The following is a 25,054-nucleotide window of genomic DNA, read 5'->3' as shown; positions in this document are numbered from 1 at the left end:
ACTTTCAGAAAGTGATGATTCTCACTGAAGAAACTGGCTCTGATGGAAACACAGAGCTCAATAATAATAATAAAAAAAAGCAGGTCATATCATTTATCTGTTTACATGCTATTGTCAAATCATTACAGTAAGTTTTAAGAATATAAAATTGCACTCATACTGTGAGGAAGAAATTGTATTTCTATGAGGAAGCAAAATCACTGCTTTAATAGTTGGAAATGATATAATTTTCTTGAGTATAAATGTTACTGCTATTGAAACTATAGACCACATTTATAATATGCTGTTTTTACTCTTAGAAAAGATTGGCAGGGAGAGCTGACTGGTAATGAAAAGACTTTGACCCACTCATACCACTCTTGGGTCCTGCTAAGGGTAGAACTGTGACCTTCTGACCTCTAGAAGCTTAAGGAACTCTAGATGGAGCATCTGCTGCTGCTGCTGCTGCTGCTAAGTCACTTCAGTTATGTCCGACTCTGTGCGACCCCATAGACGGCAGCCCACCAGGCTCCTCTGTCCCTGGGATTCTCCAGGCAAGAACACTGGGGTGGGTTGCCATTTCCTTCTCCAATGCATGAAAGTGAAAAGTGAAAGTGAAATCGCTCAGTCGTGTCCGACTCTTAGCAACCCCATGGACTGCAGCCCACCAGGCTCATCTGCCCATGGGATTTTCCAGGCAAGAGTACTGGAGTCGGGTGCCATTGCCTTCTATCCCTCTTTAAACGATAACTTACTTCACTTTACTTAGTTTCACTTAATTTAGCACACCAAGGGCCCAAGTTAATGCTTCTCTGATAGACTAGAGATCGGTTTCATAAAGTGGTGAACACAAAGTGCAAAAGTAGAAACAGGAAGCTCAAATGGTTTCAAGAAGTTTAGCTTTGAAGGGGAGGAGAAAGCGGGGTAGGTCACTAAAGAACAGGGGGTTAAGGGAGGTTTTGTGTTTGCTTGTGAAGGATGTGACAGTTGAGCATGTTTAGATAATGAGAGAAGGGAAAAGAAGAAGAGGTTGAAGACATTGGGGAAGTGGGGAGAGGTGGGAATATTGATAGGCTGAGGTCTTGAAGGTCTGGGTCCTCCAGAGCATAGGTAGAGGGTTAATTTTCTATAGGAGGGGGCATCTCTTTTCACACTGAAGTGGAGGGAGAAGGAGAGGTCAGTAGACACAAGGCAGTCATGGAGCTGAGTGGAGGTTCTCCTCCCAGTGGTGAGATCAGGGCGGGCAATGCCAGGAAGACTGAGCTACAATCCTATTTTGAAGGAATGAGTTGGGAATAACAGCCATAGTGTGGAAGTAAAGATGGTGGCAGGAGCAGGGTGGCCCTGGGGGGGTTGGGACGGGAGACTGTCAGCCCCACTAACAGGGCTTGGTGATTTGAGGGGAGGGTTAGGACATAGTTTTGGCAACCCATCAAAGGAATGTTTGGTGCAGTGGTGGAGGATGTAGGAGGTTTTCTTTATAATTAAGTAGATCATCATATTATAACTCTCCTAGTTGCAAGGCACTGAAAAGAAAGAGTCAAAAGATTCAACAGATTCAAAAGAAGTTTTGGGAACTGGGACACGTTGTGGATTTTAGGAACTAAAACCAGCCACTTGACCTTATCAAGACCCTCTCTCCATAAATCTTCTTTTCTGTCTTTTGTTTCAGGTTGGCTTCGTTTTTCCCTATTGTCAATGGACTTTATTTACATGTCAGAGAACATGGTCCCTTGCAAGTTTTATCAGAACAATCCCAAGAAAAGATCTAGACTAGGGTGGCTTGGTTGTATGGTCATTTCTAGGACATGTGCTTCTCCCATAGGTTCAGTTCAGTTCAGTTCAGTTCAGTCGCTCAGTTGTGTCCGACTCTTTGCGACCCCATGAATCGCAGCACACCAGGCCTCCCTGTCCATCACCAACTCCTGGAGTCCACCCAAACCCATGTCCATTGAGTCGGTGATGCCATCCAACCATCTCATCCTCTGTCGTCCCCTTCTCCTCCTGCCCCCAGTCCCTCCCAGCATCAGAGTCTTTTCCAATGAGTCAACTCTTCCCATGAGGTGGCCAAAGTACTGGAGTTTCAGCTTTAGCATCATTCCTTCCAAAGAACACCCAGGACTGATCTCCTTCAGAATGGACTGGTTGGATCTCCTTGCAGTCCAAGGGACTCTCAAGAGTCTTCTCCAGCACCACAGTTCAAAAGCATCAATTCTTCTGTGCTCAGCTTTCTTCACAGTCCAACTTTCACATCCACACATGACCACTGGAAAAACCACAGCCTTGACTAGATGGACCTTTGTTGGCAAAGTAATGTCTCTGCTTTTGAATATGCTATCTAGGTTGGTTATAACTTTCCTTCCAAGGAGTAAGCGTCTTTTAATTTCATGGCTGCAATCACCATCTACAGTGATTTTGGAGCCCCCCAAAATAAAGTCTGACACTGTTTCCACTGTTTGTATCTATTATTAGAAGGTGTAGAGGAAGGGTGTTGGGCAAATAAGAACATGAACCAACATAGGTGATCCAGAGAACAATGTTCTAAAGGTAGAGGAACAGCAGCAGGTGCTGGGTCAAGGGAGAAAAATCCAACAGCATATGAACATGAGTGAATGAGAATAATAGATGGAATGGAATAAATGACTTGTGTTTGAGGCAATAGCCAAGGATTCTGGAGATGGGCACAGGGTGGATTTCTGAAATAAACTCAGCAGACAGAGACAGAAGAGGGGTCTTTGAATTTGTTTCACCAGCAAGAGAGTCTCAGGGGCTTCTCACTTGATAGAAGAATCCCATGAGACCTGAGAAACATGGGTTCAATCCCTGTGTCGGAAGGATCCCCTGGAGGAAGGAAATGGCAACCCGCTCCATATTCTTGCTTGAAGAATTGCATGGACAGAGGAACCTGGCAGGCTACGATACAGTCCATGGGGTTGGAAAGGGTTGGACTAAGCATGCAGACACACTACTGTACTATGCAAAAGGGTTTTAGTTCTCGTGAACAGACAGGAAAACAGCGGTTGGTAAGTGGTTCCTAGAAGATTGGTACATGAGGTCACAGCAGAATACTGGGGGCATGTTTCATGAAGTAACTGGAGACTTACCTGCCAAGTAACTCCTCTGACAGGAAGGCCACTCAGTCATTCATGTTCACCTGAGGAGTGTGAGATAATGAGTGTATTGTTCCGTGCCAAAAACTTTGCTCAACTGTTTCTAAAATTAGAAGGTCTTATGCCTCAGGGAATTCATGACTGGTGGAGCTGACATGATGTCTTGTAGCCATCAGAAAAATGGTCTATGGCTCGGTGCCCAGTAGAGCCAAGGTCTTGGGGTGATGGCCAAAGATGCTTTGGAGCCATTTCCCTGTTTGCATCAGCCCTTGTGCTCAAAGGCAGAGCTTCCAGCACAAGTGAAAACAATTAAAATGTGTATAATTCTTTGCAGTCCCCCAAGCACTGTTGATATACATTATTAATTTTAATCTTCATATTAACCAGGAACATAATGTTTTCCCTATTTCAAATAAGGAAGCTTCTGCTCAGTAAAATAACATAAGACTTTACAACTACTACATTTTAATTCCCAAGATGAAGAATGTGCATTTTATCTTGTAAAGTTATGGTAAGATCTTACTGAAGAGCAAATATGGTGCTTTATGGAGCTTAATTGGTGTGAGTCCAAGTGAAATAATTAGGGAATATGTGAGTGTGTTCTGTTAACAAAATAAATAGCAACTAACTTTTATGGGGTGCCAAGCACTGCACTAAACACAATGAACATTTAATACTCACAACTCCTTGTTGCATCATTAGGTACCACCGTCAATCTTTATAGATGAGGAACTGATTGGACAAATAATATTCCTAAACCATTACAACCACCACCGCTACCATGATGAATGGAAACAGGAATAGGCCACGTTCAAGGAAATCAATCAGTAGCAGTTTGCTTTAACTCAGGAAATGAGCACTAGGCCAGGGAAGGAAAGAGATAGGGGTACATCCCTGAGACCGAGTAAGAGAAATGACAGGCTGTATTCACACCTGTGAAGCAAGCCCCTTTCATTTCCTAAGCAGTTTATCACTCTGGGGCATCTCTCACACCCACCAGCATTTTCTTTGGTCTTCAGATGGTAGCTACATCCTCAAACGATAATGTAAATATTCCCTTGCTAAGTGGTGTAGGGATTAAAAGAAATATGAGCAATCAGGGACAAATTCGGCTGAGGACATGAGAGAGTGGTGATGCTATTTAACCCAGATGGTGATTTGGGAAGGGGAGGTGATCAGGAATATGAGGATTGTGAACTCTTCTGAACTGAGAAGAGTTCAGTTTTAGACGGATGGAATTTCTTCACACTGAAGTCTGGACTTGGTCAGACAGCCGCATGAACAGTTCCTGCCAATAGCAAAAGATTCAAGCTCTAGCATATATTTGGTGGTGATGGTTAACATGACTAAATGGATTAGCTCTTTGAAGTGGTGAAGAAAAGAAAGAGGAACAACAAACTGAGTCTTGGGAGTGCCTGTACTGAAGAGGCTGAAGCGGGGCAATCAGTATCTTAATTATGCATCAGCATTTAATCACAATGGTTTTCAGAGTATTTTTCTAACAGTAATTTCCCTGAAGTCTCCATACACTCTGGATGATGAAACTTTTAAGAACTCAAAACAATCTCTTAGTCTTTCATCCTAACAAGTGATTTATTTTAGGCTTAAATGCTATTGCAGGGAATGTGCTGGTCCAAAGAGTAGAATTATTATAAAATATTTCCTCTGAAGTTGAAATTCATTAAAAAATACTAAATGAGACAATAAAACAGGGGAAGAAAAGGACAATGATTATATTAAAAAACCAAATTCCAAGAAAAACTGCTTTAAAACTAGCTTCCAAGAAGGCAAAGTGTGAACATGGTGAATTAAGTAAGATATTTGTCCCATGCAGAGTGTATGAAGCATGGTTAATTATTAATATCCTATGGATCCTCCCAAATCTGTAGACTCTGGTGGGTCTGGGAAGCTATATATGTTTTCAAAGTTCCCTCTCATTTAGTCTCACTTTCTCGCAACCAGTGAAGTTGCTTAGTCGTGTCCAACTCTGCGATCACATGCAGCCTACCAGGCTCCTCCATCCATGGAATTTTCCAGGCAAGAGTACTGGAGTGGATTGCCATTTCCTTCTCCAGGGGATCTTCCCGATCCAGGGATCGAACCCAGGTCTCCTACATTGCAGGCAGATGCTTTACTGTCTGAGCTACCAGGGCAGCCCAAAGTTCCCTAGGTGATTCTAATAATCAGTCAAATTTGACGAGTCTTAGACTAATAAATGGCTTCCCTGGTGGCTCAGGTGGTAAAGAATCTGCCAGCTATGCAGGAGACCTGGGTTCTGTCCCTGGGTCAGGAAGATCCCCCAGAGAAGGGAATGGCTACCCACTCCAGTATTCTTGCCTGGAGAATTCCATGGACAGAGGAGTCTGGCAGGCTACGGTCCATGGGTCCCAAAAAGTTGGACACAACTGAGCGACTAAGCACACATAGACAGACTAATAAAGGAAACAGACCAGTTCATAAGAGAACAACTTTTTCTCTAGCTCTAAAATCTGAAAGAGATTTCATTCTGTGAACACTGAAGAACACTGAATAATAAAATACATAATGTCCTCAATAGCATTAAAAAAAAAAAAAAAAAGGCCGAGATTTTATATGTGTGGATCTTACCCTGACTTTGAGAAATAAAACCCCAAGACATAAAACTAAATTCTGTTCGTGTGAGTAAAGAACCATATGGGTCAATGGGAAAAATTATATTCCTTGGTCCTTTTCAGGAATTCTGATTCAATAAATCTGGTTAGGGACCAGAAATTTGCTTATTTGTAAAAAGTTGTTGTTCAGTCCCTAAGTTGTGTCTAACTCTTTGCGACCCCATGGACTGCAGCACACCAGGCTTCCCTGCGCTTCACTATTTCCTGGAGTTTGCTCAAACTCATGTCCACTGAGTCGATGATGCCATCCAACCATCTCATCCTCTGTTGCCCCTTTGTCCTCCTGTAGTACCCCAGTTGATAGTGATGAAAGTGGTTCAAGACCATATTTTTGCACTAAGAGAATGGATGGTTAAAAATATTCCTTAAAGTTTTGGGTTTACATATAAAATCTTGAGATATGCCATTTGTGATCGATATGTTCACCATTTTTAAAAACTGAAGCAGGAGAAAGCAGCAGGATTAATCTACTTCCACAAAGTAGGCTGGGAATAATTCTGTGGTATAAAAGCAGAGAGCTTCTTTCAGTGAAAAATTTTCTTCAACCCTTGGGAAAATTGTAAAAGCATGGGCTGCATCATATGCCATTAGAATAGATGTCAGTCTCACTGAAAGGAAGAAGTGGATAATAGGATTGACATTCTATTATCACAGGTGATGATTTAGCAGTCTCAACCTCCCATTTCCTCCCTTCCATTATCGTATAAGGCAATTTTAATCAATGTTTACATTATTGCCTATGTAAAGTTGAAGAGTCAGATAGTGTTTCGTACTTATTTCCTTCCTAGCATCACTTTTGTTTTCTGGAATCAATAATTGTCTCATTTCCGCCCCATCCCTACCCCCAGTATAGTTTTCTAATAACTGATTGTGGCTTCAGTTGCTCAGCTAGACCTGTTGTCTGATCACCAGCAGTTCTTTTTTCCCCAAAGCCCCAAGCATCCCATGTAACATTTCATTTTCCACACCACCCGCCCCCCCCATCTCTCTCTGAAGCCTTCATTTCCTCTTGCTCCAATCTACAGGGTATGGGGACACTTTTGTCTTAGAACTCACTTTTGTGTGTGTGTGTGTTGGGGGGGGGGCACAGGACTGCTTGTGGGATCTTAGTTCCTAGACCAGGGATCGAACCCAGAGCTGTCGTCAGTGAGAGAGCAGAGTCCTAACCGCTGGATCTCCAGGGAATTCCCTTAGAACTCACTTTTGACATTTTTCTGTGTGGGATTTGCTATTTCAATCGTGGGCTTTCCTTTCCCTTGTTTTTCTGAAGTGCATTATCCAGCAATTCCCCAAAGAGAGGTGCATGGCAGACATTCTTCTTGAGTCCTTACCTGTGCACATGATTGATGGTTGGTTAACAACTTCTAGGACACAAAAAATTTCTCCCTCAGGTATTTGAAGGCATCATGTCCTAAAACCCACTGTTACGTTGAAGAAGCCTGTGCCATTTAGATTCATGCTCCCTTCTAAGTGAGTCTAACCCCCTAATCCTACCGACACACCCACAGCCTGAAGATTTGAAGGGCTTCTCCTTGTTTTCATTCCTATACCCAGACCCTCAGCTACCCATATGTTCTCTCGGAAGGTAACCACTGTTACTGTTTTTTAAAACTTGGGGGTATTTTCCAAGAGACACTGTCTGTGTACACAAGTAAATACACTTATATAGGCTCCTCCTTCACTTTCCACTTCAATTTTATTTTTAAATTTTTTTGGAGTATAGTTGCTTTACCATGTTGTTTCTGCCACACAGCAAAGTGCATCACCCACAGGTATACATATATCCCCTCTTTTTTGGATATCCTTCTCATTTAGGTTACCACAGAGCATTGAGTAGAGTTGCCTGTGCTACCGAGTAGGTTCTCACTGGTTATCTATTTTAAACACAGTATCAATAGTATATATATGTCAATCCCAATTTCCCAATCCCTCCCTCCACTCCTTTCCCCCTTGGTATCCATACCTTTGTTCTCTACAACTGTGTCTTTACTTCTGCTTTGCAAATAAGATCAAGTATACTATTTTCCTAGATTCCACATACATGCAATACCGTGAACAAATACAATATTTGTTTTTCTGACTTACTTCACTCTGTGACAATCTTTAGGTTTATCCATGAGTATGTTACTGGCATCGCATTCTCTGCTTTAATTTCCAGATGTTTCAAAAGGCCCAGCATCAATGTGGCTGGAACTAAGACTTTCACAATCAATATTTCAAATATTGAACTTTTTTTCTAACAAACCCAAGTATTTTAAGCTCCCTGCAAATGGGAAAGACAGATGAATTTTCCTGTACCAATAATGCCTGGAAACTGGTACCAAGATGTAGGGCGATGCACTGTGCTGGTGAGAGAGAAAGACTGGCAAGGAAGCGGGTGCAGAAGTCCAGCACGGGTAGACTTAAGAGAAACCCGCATTTAAATCTTTTCTCATTTTCTCCAGGATTCTAGCCTCACTGCTACTAGTCAGCTTTACTTTTTAACTTTTATCTTGGGGTACAGTTCAATGTTATGTTAGTTTCCAATGCACAGCAACATGATTCAGTCATACATATACCCTTTTTCAAATGAGTTTCCCATATAGGTTATTAAGTTTACTTTTTCTTGAAGTGACAACCTGGATGTACGAAAATACTCACAAATAACTTACAAATACTCAAAAGATCCCCCAGAAGCAGTCAGGAAAGATTCGGGTTTCAGAGAATTGGCCCAGTCATTCCATCAGCTACTGCAGAGCTATAATTTATTTATTATCTATTGATATTTTATACACACTGGACAGAAGGAAATGCTATTCAGGAAGGAATTGATACTGGTCAAGAATCCTTCTTTGACCCTTTTCTCCATCTGAGGACAGCCCTTGTCCTCTCTGACCACAGGGGTGGCATGTGACCAGAGCCGGGCCCAAAACAGAACTTCATGCTTCCTTGACCGTGGGGACTGGCCTAACAAATGGGTAATGAGCCAGTGTAAGTCATTGAGTCCTTCCCCTAGGAGTTTCCAAACTGAAGCTGGAAGAACCAGCTTTCCCGGCTGGTGAAGAGCTCACAGCTGCCCATAGTCATGTCCTGCACCATGTGAAGAAGCCAGTCTGTCATGGAGGCTTGGACTCAAAACAATAAAAGACCAGAGAGGTGTCTGGGGTTGACCTGATAGGATCCAATTCTTCACTCTTGTTCACAAGCCTGACTTCACCTTCCTCCATCTCAGGTTGGTTACATTTGCCAACTAACTTCCTTTTTTGCTTACACTAGTTTTGTCACTTGCAATAGAATATATCTTATCTATTTAGCCCCAGCTCTGGACTTCCCTGGTGGCTCAGACGGTAAAGCGTCTGTCTACGATGCGGGAGACCCAGGTTCGATCCCTGGGTTGGGAAGATCCCTTGGAGAAGGAAATGGCAATCCACTCCAGTACTATTGCCTGGAAAATCCCATGGACAGAGGAGCCTGGTAGGCTACAGTACATGGGGTCGCTAAGAGTCGGACACAACTGAGCGACTTCACGATCATGATCTATATACCTAAGTGCTTACCCGGAATCTCCCTCTGGATGTTCCTTGGTACTTCAGACTCACACCTACAGTACAATGCATCGTTCCTCCCATCCTCCCTCTACCTACTTCATTTCCTGTATTCTATCTTCCTGGTTATCAACTTGGCCACTGGCCAGCTGCCCAGGCCAGAAACCTCCAGCCCCACTGGGTTTCTTCCTTTCCACCTGATCCCCATCCCTCAGGACCTAATGGGTCTCTAAGTTCTTTTCCTCTTCACAAATATTTCTTGTATCTGTTCCTCTGTCTTCTACTACATTTGAGACTCCTGTGGCCTATTTTCTCCTTTCCCTGTGATGCTGAAAAGGCCATCTCAGAATGCTTACTCTGTGTATTGTGTCTGATGAATGGAGTATGCTTCTAATAAAATTTCCTGGGACCTTTCTAGTCCCAGATGATTGGTCTAGAGAATTTTACCCTAAAGTCTGGTCGATAACATATAAGGATGGCAGGAGAGCTTTCAAGAGAGATATGGAAGATTAATTACAACAATCAGGTCCTCTTCTATGAGGTGATCTGAATCTGAGACACCTAGAGGGCTACTCAGTGGCTCCAAACAAAAGCTGAACATATACAGAGAAAGGACAGAGGTGATGAGAAGAATGTAGACACTCTTGAGAAACTAGGAAATGGGTAAGCAGAAGGTATGAATAATCCACAACCTATGGGTGTACTCAATAGAGGGTAAAGTAATTGACTGGAGTGACAGAAACAAGAAGAGCAAAATTACCATCACGGTTGGGGGCAAACTCTCTGGTAAGGAAGCAACAAAATTATACTAGTCCTGGCCCCGACCACCACCTGCTTTTCAATTGCTAAGTTGTGTATACTCCAGCCTGTGTGGCTGGAGGACAGCACATTGGTTCCTATGAGTTTCTGTGTTCCCATGAGATGCTTTTTATCCTTATGACCTCAACCCACAACACTATACAGTGTAGTGTAGTCATATAAATTAATTCCCCAGCCATGTGATGTTTTGCTCTGTTAACGTGCCTACATTATTTCCTCCAACTAGAACAATCTTCTCATGTCCCAAAGTGTTAGTTGCTCAGTCATGTCTGACTCTATGGGACCCCACGGACTGTAGCTTCACCAGGTTCCTCTGTCCATGGGATTCTCCAGGCAAGAATACTGGAGTGGACAGCCATTTCCTTCTCCATGGGATCTTCCTGACCCAGGGATTGAACCTGGGTCTCCTGCACTGCAGGCAGACGCTACCATCTGAGCCACCATGGAAGCCCTCTCATGTACAAAATACCCCTAAATTTGTCACACGGCTGCACTGCTGCTTACTTTTCAAGACTGGGCGTAGGCTCCTCTAAGCAGTTTTCCTGGAGAAGGCAACGGCACCCCACTCCAGTACTCTTGCCTGGAAAATCCCACGGACAGAGGAGCCTGGTAGGCTGTAGTCCATGGGGTCGCTAAGAGTCGGGCACGACTGAGCGACTTCACTTTCACTTTTCACTTTCATGCATTGGAGAAGGCAATGGCAACCCACTCCAGTATTCTTGCCTGGAGAACCCCAGGGACAGAGGAGCCTGGTGGGCTGCCATCTATGGGGTCGCACAGAGTCGGACACGACTGAAGCGACTTAGCAGCAGCAGCAGCAGCAGCAGTTTTCCATATCCCATCCAGGTTACACACTCTTCCTTTACTCCAGACTTACTGCTACTGCTATATTGTAACCGTGTGTCTCCACAAGCAGACGAGCTTCTGATGAGAGCGGGATGCTGTTCTGTTTCTCTTTGTATCCCTAGTGCTGGCCCAGGATCCACACAAAGCAGATACTTAGTGGATGGTATTGTTTTTGTTAGAGGTACATATATACAATGGAATATTACTTGGCCATAAAAGGAACAAAATTGGGCCATTTGTAAAGACGTGAATGGACCTAGAGGCTGTCACAGAATGAATTAGGTCAGAAAGAGAAAAACAAATAATGTATATTAATGCATATATGTGGAATGTAGAAAAATGGTACAGATGAACCTATTTGCAGGGCAGGAACAGAGATGCAGATATAATGGATGAGTAGACATAGGGGTGTAAGGAGAGGGTGGGGTAAATTGGGAGGGTAGCACTGACATATATACACTACCATGTGTAAGACAGCTACTGGGAAACTGCTATATAGCACAGGGAGCTCAGCTCTGCAGGAAAAAATGTAAAAGATAAAAAGAGAGACAAAAGAGGTAGGGATAGAGATCCGTCCCGGGAATGGAGTCTTAAAAAAGAGAGAGGTTTCCAAACACTGGGAAACACTCTCACTGGCAAGTCTGTGGCAAGCCTTGGAACCTCAGAAGGCAACATAACTGTGAAGAAAAATAAATAAATAATTAAAACCCACAGATTACGTGCCCAACGGTAACTCCCATAGGAGAGGCAGTGCAGACACCTATATCCGCTACTAGCAAGCGGGGCCTGGGCAGGGAGGCGCGGGCTGCATTGCTTAGGGTAAGGACTGGGCCTGAATGCCCCGAGGACAATCTGAGGGAACTAACTTGAGATAGCAAACCAGACTGTGGGATAGCTATCCTGCGAAAAGCCCTAATCTAAGACACTGCCAAGCCCGCTCACAGAACAAAGGACTGAGCAGAGCTAGCCAGCTGCAGACTGGCCCATCCCCCACTGGAGACAGGCAGAGGAGGGCAGCCAGAACCGGAAGGGGACAATCGTGGCCCCAGAGAGGCATCATTTACCAAACTGCAAGGGGGCTTCGTTGCTAACCAAGACTTCTTGGGATTCTGGATGGTCAACATCTGCTGGGAGGGTTGCAGCCAGAAATCAGCTCCCCAGAGGAGACACAAGGCACACCTGAGAAGACGAGCTCATTGTACATCCAGAAAACCAAGCGGCAGGGACGGGGGAGGTGATAAGTCACAGCCTTCAATTGGGGGTGACCACGCTCGCCAAGCACCTGGTCACCTGAGCTGCTTGGACCTGGGAAGGGCACAAAACGCAGGCCCAACAGAGTCTGCGCCTTTGTGGAGTACCCGAGTACCTGAACCTGAGCGACTTAGACCTGGGAAGTGCATACAACCCAGGGCCGGCCTGAGACAGTTCCCGGCAGAGCAACCTAGAGCCTAAGCAGTGTAGACAGGGAAAGCACACACGCCGTGAGTGGGGGCAAACCCAGTGTGGCCGAGACACTGAGAGCACATGCCAGTGATATTTGTTTGCAGCATCCCTCCCTCCCCACAGCACGACTGAAAAAGGGAGCCTAAAAAAGTGATTACCACCGCCCCCTTGTGTCAGGGTGGAAATTAGACACTGAAGAGACCAGCAAACAGAAGAAGGTAAAACAAACAGAGGGAACCACCTTTGAAGTGACAGGTGCAATAGATTAAAACCCTGTAGTTAGCACCGACTACATAGGAAGCGGCCTATAGATCTTGAGAAGTATAAGCCGGATCAAGGAACTATCTGAAAATTAACTGACCCCACTGTCCACACCACCACCAGAGAAAGTCCTAGATATATTTTTACTATTATCATTTTTTAAATTAAAAAAAAATTTTTTTTTAATCCTCTATTACTCCTTTAACTTTCATTTTTATAACCTATTACTTTGCAAAAAAAGACCCTATTTTTTAAAGCAAACTTCATATATATATATACTTTTTGTGACTTTGTTTTTTTCTTTAATATTGTATTTTTGAGAACCCAACCTCTACTCTAGATTTTTAATCTTTGCTTTTTGGTATTTGTTATCAATTTTGTACCTTTAAGAACCCAATCTTCAGTACCCATTTTTACTTGGGAGCGAGATTACTGGCTTGACTGCTCTCTCCCTCTTTGGACTCTCCTTTTTTTCCACCAGGTTGCCTCTGTCTCCTCCCTTCCCCTTCTCTTCTCTACCCAACTCTGTGAATCTCTTTGTGTGTTTCAGACGGTGGAGAACACTTAGGGAAGTGATTACTAGCTAGCTTGCTCTCTCCCCTTTTGATTCCCCCTCTTCTCCTCCTGGTCACCTCTATCTCCCTCCTCCCCCTTCTCTTCTCCATGTAACTCTGTGAACCTCTCTGGGTGTCCTTCATTGTGGAGAAACTTTTCATCTTTAACCTAGATGTTTTATCATTGGTGCTGTATAGATGGAGAAGTCCTGAGGCTACTGTAAGAATAAGACTGAAACCCAGAGGCAGGAAGCTTAAGTACAAATCCTGAGAGCACCAGAGAACTCCTGACTCCGGGGAACATTAATCAATAGGAGCTCATCAAACACCTCCATGCCTGCACTGAAAACAAGCACCACCCAAGGGCCAACAAGTTCCAGAGCAAGACATACCATGCAAATTCTCCAGCAACACAGGAACACAGCCCTGAGCTTCAATATACAGGCTGCCCAAAGTCACACCAAACCCACTGACATCTCCTAACTCATTACTGGATACTTCATTGCACTCCAGAGAGAAGAAATCCAGCTCCAGCCACCAGAACACCGACAAAAGCTTCCCTAACCAGGAAACCTTGACAAGCCATCCATCCAACCCCACCCACAGCAAGGAAACTCCACAATAAAGAGAATTCCACAAACTGCCAGAATACAGAAAGGCCACCCCAAATACAGCACTATAAACAAGATGAAAAGGCAGAGAAATACCCAGCAGGTAAAGGAACAGGATAAATGCCCACCAAACCAAACCAAAGAGGAAGAGATAAGGAATCTACCTGATAAAGGAAGCTCAGCTCTGTGTTGACCTAGAGGGGTGGGATGGGAGGCTCAAGGGGGAGGGAATATATGTATAGTTATAGCTGATCCACTTGTAAAGCAGAAACTCACACACCATTGTAAAGCAATTATACTCCAATTAAACAAAAAAATTCCAAGAGGATAAAAAGAAAGAAGGAAAAAAAAAAAACTTGTTTATAGACTCGTTCAGTAACCAAGTTTAATAACCTTCCATTATCTAGTCCTCTTTCACGAGATCCACTTGCAGCCTGAAGCGTGCTCTGTTACCTTAGAGAAAGACAATGGTTCCATGGCTTTGTGTATGGGATCCCCTCAATTTGGAAAGCCCTTCTCATCCCTGTCCCCTAATTCACTGTGGTTTTAATTTGCATCTTCCTCATGATTAGTGATGTTGAATATCTTTTCACGTGCTTATTGGCCATTTGTATATCTTCTCGGGACAAATGTCTTATCAAATCCTTTGCTCATTTTGGGTTGTTAGTTTGTTGTTGAATTCCCAGTTACTTTGTAATATGGAATGGTTTCATGAACACACCAGATCTCCAGAGTTTAGAATGATATGAAAATGCTAGAGGCCTTGGGAAAAAGGTGCTTCCCTGGTGGCTCAGCTGCTAAAGAATCTGCTGGCAATGCGGGAGACCTGGGTTCAACATCTGAGTTGGGAAGACCCCCTGGAGAAGGGAACGGCTACCCACTCCAGTATTCTGGCCTGGAGAATCCCATGGGTGGACACAACTGAGCGACTTTCACTTTCACTTTGGGAAAAGGAGAAGGAAGAGATGAGGTTGTCAAAAAACAAGTTTTAATTAAAAGAATTTTTTAAAAGTCTTAGAAAAGAGAAAAGGAAGCTTACTTTCAGGATTCTGAGCTCATTTTTGTACTGTTATTTGGCAACCTTATGGGTTAAATAAGCAGTGGTGGTTGACCTTAGAACCTAACCACTATTTAAAAACACTATATAAAAATGCTCTTATAATATTCTAATCTTAAAAATCTTTGGTATGTAATTCATATATATTTTGATGATGGTAGTGGTTTAGTTACTAAGTTGTGTCTTGCAATCCCATGGACTGTAGCCATGTAGGCTCCTCTGTCCATGGGGTTTCCCTGGCAAGAATACCTGAGTAAGTTGCCATTTCCTTCTTGAGGGGATCTTCCCAACCTAGGGATTGAACCTTGGTCTCCTGCATTGCAGGTGGATTCTTTACCAACTGAGCCACTATATACTAAAACCTAAATTAGTAAAACATATTGGTTGTACTAATGGATTACAGAAATAAATATTTATATACAATGACTTTAATTGGGAATTTAATGCTTTTCTATTACCAAACGTTGATTTACATGAATCACTTGTAGGATGCCATTATTAAGAAAATACATATTATACAGAGGAACAGAGTTGATATTTAATCATGATTGAGAGAAACATGAAAACAAGCCTCTAATCTACAGATATAGACAAAGGTTGTAGAAAAGGAAGGATGACATTGACATCTGTGTTGTTAACTGAAGCAGCTGGGAAAAAAAGAAGTATTACTGACCACTGGTCATAGATAAATAATCTCTAAGAATAATATCCAGTTTAAATGACATAAAATTTATTATTTTAAAAGAAACCGTTACTTTGTTTATTGAAAATGGATAAACTATTGGATTTCTGCATTTTTGGTAAAATGTTATAAGAGCTTGGTTAGATAAATAGCTAATATTGTAGGTGCAAAATGTGATTTACACATTTTAGAATAGATATAATGTTATTTAAAAGTATATCTAGGGTTATTTTCAGTGTTCCACAGGCTATATTCTATGTAAATAATTCATAGTTAACAGAACATCTCATTCTCCAAAATCAAAACAACATAATCTTTCATTAAGCTGAAACTAAAGATGAGCTTTCCATTTCTTCTCAGGATCTGTGTTGCTAACTGTGGAAAGAAAATTACAGAGTAAACATTTAACAACAGACAAGCAAAATCACTGGATTTTAAGTTCTCTTGTAACTAGAAAGAGCATTAATTCCTAAAAATTTTTGTTGCTCAATATAAAGTTGGGGTTTCTCTTATGGTGCGGGTTGGGGGGTACAAATAACGTTGCTAAAACTTCTACACAGGATCCGACTTTGCACCTCTTGCTTTTTAAGCAGCAAACTTCTAAGATTATTAAGTTGACAAGTCAACACTAGTGAACAATTACAGAATTACTGCTTTAGTATCTTTGAGTTTACTACCTTTACTACTGCGAAACCTTTGGCTATTCCCAAATCTACATGTAAAGTTCTTTGTGGTCACTCTGGCAAAAGCGAAGTTCTCTTCCCGCTAGATTTGGGTGGATGAGGACTGCAGCCCCCACGCAGGGCTCTCACTCCTGTGGGAGCTTTTGTTCTAATTTGTCGCTCTCTGGCCTTTTGCTACTGACCCTTCCTAATGACTGTCTCTCCCACCCACAGTGACATTCAAGGGAGAACTCTGGTAGGTGGTGTTTTTCCTCAAAGGAAACTAGTTCATTTGTTAACAAATATTTTCAGTGCTCCAAATAAAAAAAATTTGGAAGAATACTTACCTATTTTTCCTTCTTTTTCTAATTTTTTCAAATGTAGCAAGACATTATGTTGGGCCATTTTATGTAAATGCTTGGGAGTATCCTAAAGGAAAGATGAGAGTGTTTTTAAATTTTTAATTTTAATTAATTTATTTCTGGCCACACCACACAGTGTGCAGGACCTTAGTTCCGAACTCTCACCGTCTGCAGGAGAAGCAGAGTCCTTACCACTGGACCACCAGGGAAGTCCCGACAACATTTCTTTTTCAAAAAAATAACAGGGTTAGTCTTTTTGAAACTTTTAAAGAAAAAAGACAAAAGACGACAGTCTTTTTTGTTGTTGAGAGGTACTTTTTAAAAAAATATTTTAACTGAAGGATACTGCTTTACAAAACTGTGGTTTTTCTGTCATACATCAAGAATTAGCCATAGGTACACCCATGTCCCCTCTCTCTCAGACCACGCTCTCATCTCCCTTTCCATTCCGCTCTCATCTCCCTTTCCATTCCAGCCTTCAGCCTGTCACAGAGTCCCTGTTTGAGTTCCCTGAATCAGATAGTAAATTCCCATTGGCTATCTGTTTCACACATGGTATTGTAAATTTCTATATTACTCTCTCCATACATCTCCCCTTCTCCCTCTTCTCCTCCCACCTTGTCCATAGGTCTGTTCTCTATGTCTGTTTCTCCACTGCTACCCTGAAAATAAATTCATCAGTGCTGTCTCTTCAGATTCCACATATATGTGTCAATATATGATATTTATATTTCTCTTTCTGACTTACTTCACTCTGTATAATGGGCTCTAGTTTTGTCCACTTCATTAGAACAGATTCAAATGCATTCCTTTTTATGGCTGAGTAGTATTCCATTGTATATACATACCACAGCTTCTTTATCCATTCATCTGTTGATGGACATCTAGGTTGCTTCCATGTTCTAGCTATTGTAAATAGTGCTGCAGTGAACACTGGGGTACATGTGTCTTTTTCAGTTTTGATTTCCTCAGGGTATATGCCTAGGAGTGGGATTGCTGAGTCATATGGTGTTTTTATTCCTAGCTTTTTAAGGAGTCTCCATACCATCAAGAAGACAGCTATAACTCTAGGTTTTTATATAGTAATAACCAAAACTATTTCATCCTATATATGTCTCACTTTGGGTCACTGCTGCTGCTGCTAAGTCGCTTCAGTTGTGTCCGACTCTGTGCAACCCCATAGATGGCAGCCCACCAGGCTCCCGCATCACTGGGATTCTCCAGGCAAGAACACTGGAGTGGGTTTCCATTTCCTTCTCCAAGGCATGAAAGTGAAAAGTGAAAGTGAAGTCGCTCAGTCGTGTCTGACTCTTAGCAACCCCATGGACTGTAGCCTACCAGGCTCCTCCATCCACAGCATTTTCCAGGCAAAAGTACTGTATAATTCACTAGCTTGTTGTATTGTTTAGATTACACATTATAAGAGGTAACATACACTTATTTGTCATATACACTATTTGTCTCTTTTATTCTTTAAGAATTTTTCAAAGTCAAGCTTCTTAACTAAATTGACTATCTCCATTTCTCAGCTCCCTGAAAATGTTTTGTTAAGGTCATCAAATTACATTTTAATGAAAATTCAAAGAATTCTTTTAAGTCCTCATTTTACCTGAAATCAGCAGGCGAGTCTCTCCTTTTGGAAGAGCTCTTCTCTTTTCCCTTCCCTAGGTTATCCTACCTCTCATCATTTTGTCTTCATTCTGGATATTCTTCCCGGGATTTCTCTTTAACACTGATGTCTACAATGAATTGTATCACTTGACTCTCTTCTCTTTTTACTCAATCAACTTGCCACTGCATTAAAGATTCCCAAGTAAAAACCTCCAAACCCAACTCCTCTTGAAGCTCCAGCACCATGTATTATATCCACCAGCATGATTTTCTAGGTCTAATTATACAACCCCCCTGGGCTAAGATCTGTGGTGGTCATTCTCAGTTTATAGGCTGAAGCCCACATTTTTTAGCATGGCAACCAAGGGCTTCCTCTGACCCACCATGCCTGTCTTTCCTGCCTCATATCCTGGGACTCCCTCCCTACCCACCTGCAACATGCATTCTGTGCTCCAATAACACACATTTTTTTGGGGGGGTTTCAAACACATAGAAGGCTTTTATGACCCCCATTGTTTGAACACATCTTTCCTTCTATTTAGAATGACTTCCCTTCTCCTGTATCTGGCCTGGGAAATGCTTACTCCTTCTTCAAGAAGCGATTCAATCATTATGTTTCTGAAGGTGTTCCAGACAAGTCTCATGACCCATTATCTTCACCAGGTAGAACTGACTTCTCTTTCCTTTGTGCCCCCAATGTGCTGTGTATGGGCCCTGGAGGGAAGCTTGGTGTGATAGAAAAACACAAGGTTTGAGTATCTGACTTCTGACATTTGAGTATGTGACATCTGCGAGTTTTGTGCCTTTGGAAAAGTTACTTAGCTCACACTTTTCAAGTCAGTTTTTAAATCTATTAAGTTGGAATAATAGTATCTTTACGTAGTGAAAACTTGGGGTACAGGAAATTAAGTACCCCAAAACACAAGTGTAATGTGAAGCATGTAGTACTGTGTCTAACACATAACATGCTCAAAAAAATGGGAGCTATTATGAACATGTCTGTCTTTGCTAAACCCCAAGTTCTCTGAGGGAAGAGATCTGTAGTCATCTTAGTATCTCTGCACCTAGTCCAGGGGCACACGAAAACTTCAGTAAATGTTTGTAGAAAGAATAAATGTCTCCACAATATCTAATGCTATTCTATATGTAACAGATGCTGTACACATATGCACAGTGAACACATCCCTGAACACACCTCTGAATGCAGAACCAGCATTTCTGAGTCAGGCACAGTCACTGGCTGACTCATCTGTGAGGGTTAATCAGAGAGTTCTGCAGCCTGTACTTGGGTTAGAAAACACTACCCATGTTTCAATTTCAATGCATAATCTAGAATGGCTAAACTCTAGGAAGTGAACTCTTTCACAGAATTTAAATATTTACACTTCCCCTTTGCTCCTGGCACTTTTTATCTTCAGCCCTTTAAATCATTCATCCATTCCTTTAAACACAAAGCACAATGAGTGTGTTTTAACTGGTTTTTGATAACTTAGGCCTATGGGACATTGGGACATTGCTGTCATTCAATTGCTAAGTCGGGTCTGACTCTTTCTGACCCCACAGACTGCAGCACACCAGGCTTCTGTCCTTCACTATCTCCTGGAGCTTACTCAAAGACTCATGTCAAACTCAGTGATGCCACCCAACCATCTCATCCTCTGCTGCCACCTTCTCCTTCTGCCCTCAATCCTTCCCAGCAGCAGGGTTTTTCCCAATGAGTCAGATCTTCGCATCAGGTGGCTGAAGTATTGGAGCTTCAGCCTCACCATCAGTCCTTCCAATGAATATTCAGGGACTGACTGGTTTGATGGGACATTAAAGACCTTTACTAAATGAAACTCACTCAGGTTCCTTTTCAAGATCATCTTTAGTTACACTCTCAGGTATCTTATGGCTGTATAGGTTATGGCAGTGGGAGTCTTAAAACCCAGATAATCTTATTACATTCTTAATCCCTAAGCTATACTGCCTACATCAGTTATCTAATGTACATTTGCTGAGAAACTGAATCCTACGGACAGATTGCCATATGCTGCTGTTAAACAAGGATGTGCTCAGAGGCCACTGTGTGAGGGGCTCTTTCTCTACTAAATGACTTTCCTCATTCTCTTCTTTGAGGCCTTTCTCCTTTTAATCCATTGGGCTTCCCTTGTGGCTCAGCTGGTAAAGAATCTGCCCGCAATGTGGGAGACCTGGGTTCAATCCCTGGGTTAGGAAGATCCCCTGGAAATGGGAAAGGCTACTTACTCCACTATTCTGGCCTGGAGAATTCCATGGACTGTATAGTCCATGGGGTCACAAAGAGTCGGACATGACTGAGTGACTTTCACCTTCACAGGCACTGCTACTAATTCTCACTGCTATTAGCCAGGATCTGTCTCCAGCAGATCACCCCTTCTCACTCGCTGCCGAGTAGGACACTAGATAATAAAGATGGTCAGTGTAATATATTATTGTTGCTAGCTGCTCAGTAGTGTCCAACTCCCTGTGATTCCATGGACTGTAGCCCGCTAGGATCCTCTGTAGCCTGATCATGGAATTTTCCAGGTAAGAATACTGGAGTTGGTTGCCATTCCCTTCTCCAAGTAAAACATAAATCATAACAAAGCCTCATCACCAGGCTGTTGGCAATGATCTCCTACAGAATGAAATATGAAAGGCTTAATAATGGCTCAGAAGGGTTATTCTGTGGGCCAGTGTTTATCAACTTCTGCATTCTAGAAACTTGAGATTTGATGATCTCAAATCTATACAAGTGACTAATATTACTTAAAAAATTAACAGACTCATTCTGCTCTAAGATGTGATGAATTTACCACATTAATAGTCTATTGAATAGATTCTTCTATTAAAATTGTGGCTATGTACAAATGAGATAAACAAAAATTACCTTGTAAATACTTTTTACAAGTTCCATTGCTGTGAATGACTTTTCAAAGTTCTCATGAAATACTGTAAGAATCTGCTGTTCTCGGATGTTTCTGTGAGAAATGTATTGTAGAATTTTAGCTTCCGCATTATGGATAACTGGGCCATGTCCTGAATCAGAATAATTATAAAAATTATTTCAATGAAATAAAAAATTTTAAGTACAACTGAAGTTAATTCACTCTACTAAAAAAATATTTCATACAGTGAACTGGAAAGGCACACTAAATATACAAGTGAGTATTATTTGGAAAACTATACAGGTAATAAGATAATCACATACCAAGCCACGAACTATTAGAGAATTATGTCAAAATCTATATAAAATATTACAGTGTTCATTAGAAAAAAGAAGAGTAAGAATTAAAAGATAACAACAAAAGTAACAATAAAAATAGTAACCACAACAGTAACAACAGGTAGTATTAACAGTGTTCATTATTTGCCAGTTGTTGTTCAGTTGCTGTGTCTGACTCTGCGATCCCGTGGACTATAGCATATCAGGCTCCTCTGTCCTCCACTATCTCCCAGAGTTTGCTCAAATTCATGTGCTTGAATCGGTGATGCCACTCAACCATCTCATCCTCTGCTGCTCCCTTCTACTTTTACCTTCAATCTTTCCCAGCATCAGGGTCTTTTCTAATGACTCAGCTCTTTCCAACAAGTGGCCACAGTGTTGGAACTTCAGCTTGAGCAACAGTCCTTCAATGAATATTCAGGGTTGATTTCCTTTAGGATTGACTGGTTTGATCTCCTTGCTGTCCAAGGGCCCTTAAGGGTCTTTTCCAGCACCACAATTCAAAAGCATCAATTCTTCATGGCACTCAGCCTTCTTTATGGTCCAACTCTCACATCTTTACACGACTACTGGAAAACCCATAGCTTTACCTATACGGACGTTTGTTGGCAAAATGATGTCTCTGCTTTTTTTTTGTCTCTGCTTTTTAATACACTGTCTAGATTTGTCATAGCTTTCCTTTCAAGGGGCAAGTGTCTTTTAATTTCATGGCTGCAGTCACTGTCCACAGTTATTTTGGAGCCCAAGAAAATAAAAAGTCTGTTGCTGCTTCCACTGTTTCCCCAATATTTGCCATGAAGTGATGGGACTGGATACCGTGATCTTAGTCTTTTTTTTAATGTTGAGTTTATTTGCCAGATACTGCTCTAAATGCACTTTATTCTTACAAGAATCCCATGAAATACGTATGTTTATTCTCCCCTTTGAACAGCAGAAACTCAGGCATAGGAAGGGTAATTAATCTGCCTGCAGTTACATATAGCTAAGTGGAGCTGGGATTCTGACTCAGGTCTTTTAACCACTCTGTGTTCTTAACCACTATGCTTATCAAAGATTGAAAAGTGGAATATATAAAGTAACTTCATGGAAGTGATGAAGAGCTATTAAAAATTCACAAGGACCACAGGAGAACTTTGAGTCTTATGTACAGGCTAGCAGTTCAGAAACCTTGATAACCCAGAAAAAGTCATAATGAAATTTACCTTCTCTTAAAACAGTGAAAATGAATGTATTACACCAATCTGCAAGAGAGGTTTTTTTAAAGATATTTGAGAACAATCACCAGGAGTAGGGGCTTCCTTGGTGGCTCAGTGTACCTGCCAATGTAGGGGATGTGGGTTCAATACCTGGGTCAAGAAGATCCTCTAGAGAAGAAAATGGCAACTCACTGTAGTATTCTCGCCTAGGAAATCCCATGGACAGAGGAGCCTGGCGGGCTACAGTCCATGGGGTCCATGACTTAGCAACTAAAGAGCAACAACAAGAAACCAAAAGTAGACTGACCTGTTATATAAAGAGCTCAGGCTTTATGATACGGACTACCATTTACTAGCTGTATGGCTGTGAAAGTCTCTGAATCTTGGAGCTTATTTCTTCAGCTATCTGCTTCACTGAGTTTCTGTGAAGACAGCTTTGTGAAGGTCCTGACACTGTACCTGGCAGGTAGGGTAGCAGGCTTCAATATGTGCTAGCTATGGCTATGGAATACCATTGAATAAGCCAGTTCACTGGATTCACTAAAGCCAACACTCCAAGAACCTGTACCAGGCACCCTCTCATTAGCTTTGCTCCAATGTGAGTGCATCAAGCATCTACTCTCTTCTTTCAAAACAGTTGTCAGCCTCTGCTTCTTTGATGTCATAACATGAATCCAAATGCCTAGTACCACCAACTGTATGTTTCCCACCCCTCAGCAGTGAGACCTCATGAGAGAATATGAAGGTATTGAAGACATTGTATTTACAGATCTTTTCATGACTCTCTGGCTAGGAACAAGTTAGAAGGACTTAAAAGAGTCAGTTATTGAGTCTCTTTTTCCTCCTGGGGCCTTCTGTTGGGTCCTGTATCTTTCTTAGGTTTTAAGAGGGAGAGGAGATTCATACTGTAAAGCAGGGCAGTGATAGCTGATATACTAATAATAGGTATTTTTTTTTCCTGAGTAACTGAAATAAATGTAGTCTCACAGTTAATATGGAAAATATTGATTTCCATGCATGCATGCTTGTTACTTCAGTCATGTCTTCTCTTTGCAACCCTATGGACCATAGCCTGCCAGGTTCCCCTGTCCATGGGATTTTCCAGACAAGAACACTGGAGAGGGTTGCCATTTCCTTTTCCAGGGGACCTTCCTGACCCAGGGACCAAACTCACGTCTCTTAAGTCTCCTGTATTGGTAGGCAGGTTCTTTACTGTTAGTGCCATCTGGGAAGCCCCTCTGATTTCCATAGTGTGAGTTAAAAAACTAAAGCTCAGAGGTCAAATGTTACAGGTCACATGGCTAAAATGCAGTCCACAATAGAAATCAAGTTAACAAAACTAAAGATAGCTCATGAAATGAAAACATTTTCTGGTCCCAATAAGTTTATTTCCTTTGTTTAAGAGTTCTATTAACAGCTGGGTAGATATTAAAAAATAATGCTATCTTTTAAAAAAGTTATTAATACAACTCTCAGTCTTCTTTTTAATTGCATTGCTAGACAAGACTTAGGGGTGTAATTTAGAAAGAAGCAGTTTATACATATCTTCAAGAAGCAGTTTATACATATGTACATATACATATACAAACCAAAAGGAAATCTTTCTCATCATTTGAAACAAATGGTTTGCTAGGTTAAAAGAATGACCCACCTGGATATATAACTTTAGCTTTGATTTTTAATAACTCTTTCAGGGAGTTCATATAATCATAGAGGTCTTCAAATACAGTTGTTCCTTCCCCTAGGATGCAATCTCCAGAAAACAGAGCATTTTCTTCTTCTAAGACTAGAGCCATATGATCATCAGTGTGGCCAGGTGTGTATACAACTCTAGTTCAAAGAAGAAATAGTAACAGTTGGAACTTGTAGGCTTGGAAGAAATTTTGAGACGTAAATTATTCTCTCCTTCTTTATGGACAAGACACAAATAAATGATGTCAACACATTTTCTGAAAAGAGTGGCGTCTTAACCACTGGACTGCCAGGAAATCCCCTACATGAAGGTTTATGACCATACCAATAATAAACCAGTTAAAGAACTAAGTCTAAATAATTTGTTCTACAGAGTACTTGATTGCTCAGCCACATATAGGCAACACTCTCTAGTAGTCATTTTTTTCTGTTATTACTCCTGTACTTTGAATTGTATACTTTGAATTACTGCAGATTTCACGTTGTTTTCTTGTTTACCATTCTACCTCACAAGGCTATGAACTCTGAAAGGCAGGACTCCTGTCTAATTCTAATCTTTATATTCTCAATGCTTAGCACTCAGTAGTAGCTAATGGAGAAGGCAATGGCACCCCACTCCAGTACTCTTGCCTGGAAAATCCCATGGACGGAGGAGCCTGGTGGGCTGCAGTCCATGGGGTCGCTGGGAGTCGGACACGACTGAGCGACTTTACTTTCACTTTTCACTTTCATGCATTGGAGAAGGAAATGGCACCCCACTCCAGTGTT

General features: G+C 41.8%; 1 protein-coding gene and 1 non-coding gene across 2 annotated transcripts in view; one reads left to right on the top strand and one right to left on the bottom strand.

The window, feature by feature from the left end:
• The first annotated feature begins 9,048 nt into the window (after positions 1 to 9,048).
• On the top strand, positions 9,049 to 9,120 carry TRNAR-ACG (transfer RNA arginine (anticodon ACG)). Its single transcript has one exon. It is a non-coding gene; the product is annotated as a tRNA-Arg (tRNA).
• Positions 9,121 to 15,267: 6,147 nt separating this feature from the next.
• LACTB2 (lactamase beta 2) overlaps positions 15,268 to 25,054 on the bottom strand; it is a 32,912-nt gene continuing 23,125 nt past the window's right edge. The window contains exons 4-7 of the mRNA XM_086336622.1: positions 24,246 to 24,424; positions 21,063 to 21,211; positions 16,547 to 16,628; positions 15,268 to 15,912 (exon numbers count right to left, since the gene is read on the bottom strand). Coding sequence (XP_086192748.1) covers positions 15,869 to 15,912; positions 16,547 to 16,628; positions 21,063 to 21,211; positions 24,246 to 24,424 — 454 coding nt within the window. The 3' untranslated portion in view covers positions 15,268 to 15,868. The remainder of the gene's footprint in view (positions 15,913 to 16,546; positions 16,629 to 21,062; positions 21,212 to 24,245; positions 24,425 to 25,054) is intronic.

This window comes from Bos grunniens, chromosome 14 (genome assembly GCF_055505025.1).
Source record: "Bos grunniens cultivar Pamir isolate PY7600 chromosome 14, Bosgru_T2T1.0, whole genome shotgun sequence".
Lineage (NCBI taxonomy): Eukaryota > Metazoa > Chordata > Mammalia > Artiodactyla > Bovidae > Bos > Bos grunniens.
This window is presented reverse-complemented; position numbering and strand designations above follow the sequence as displayed.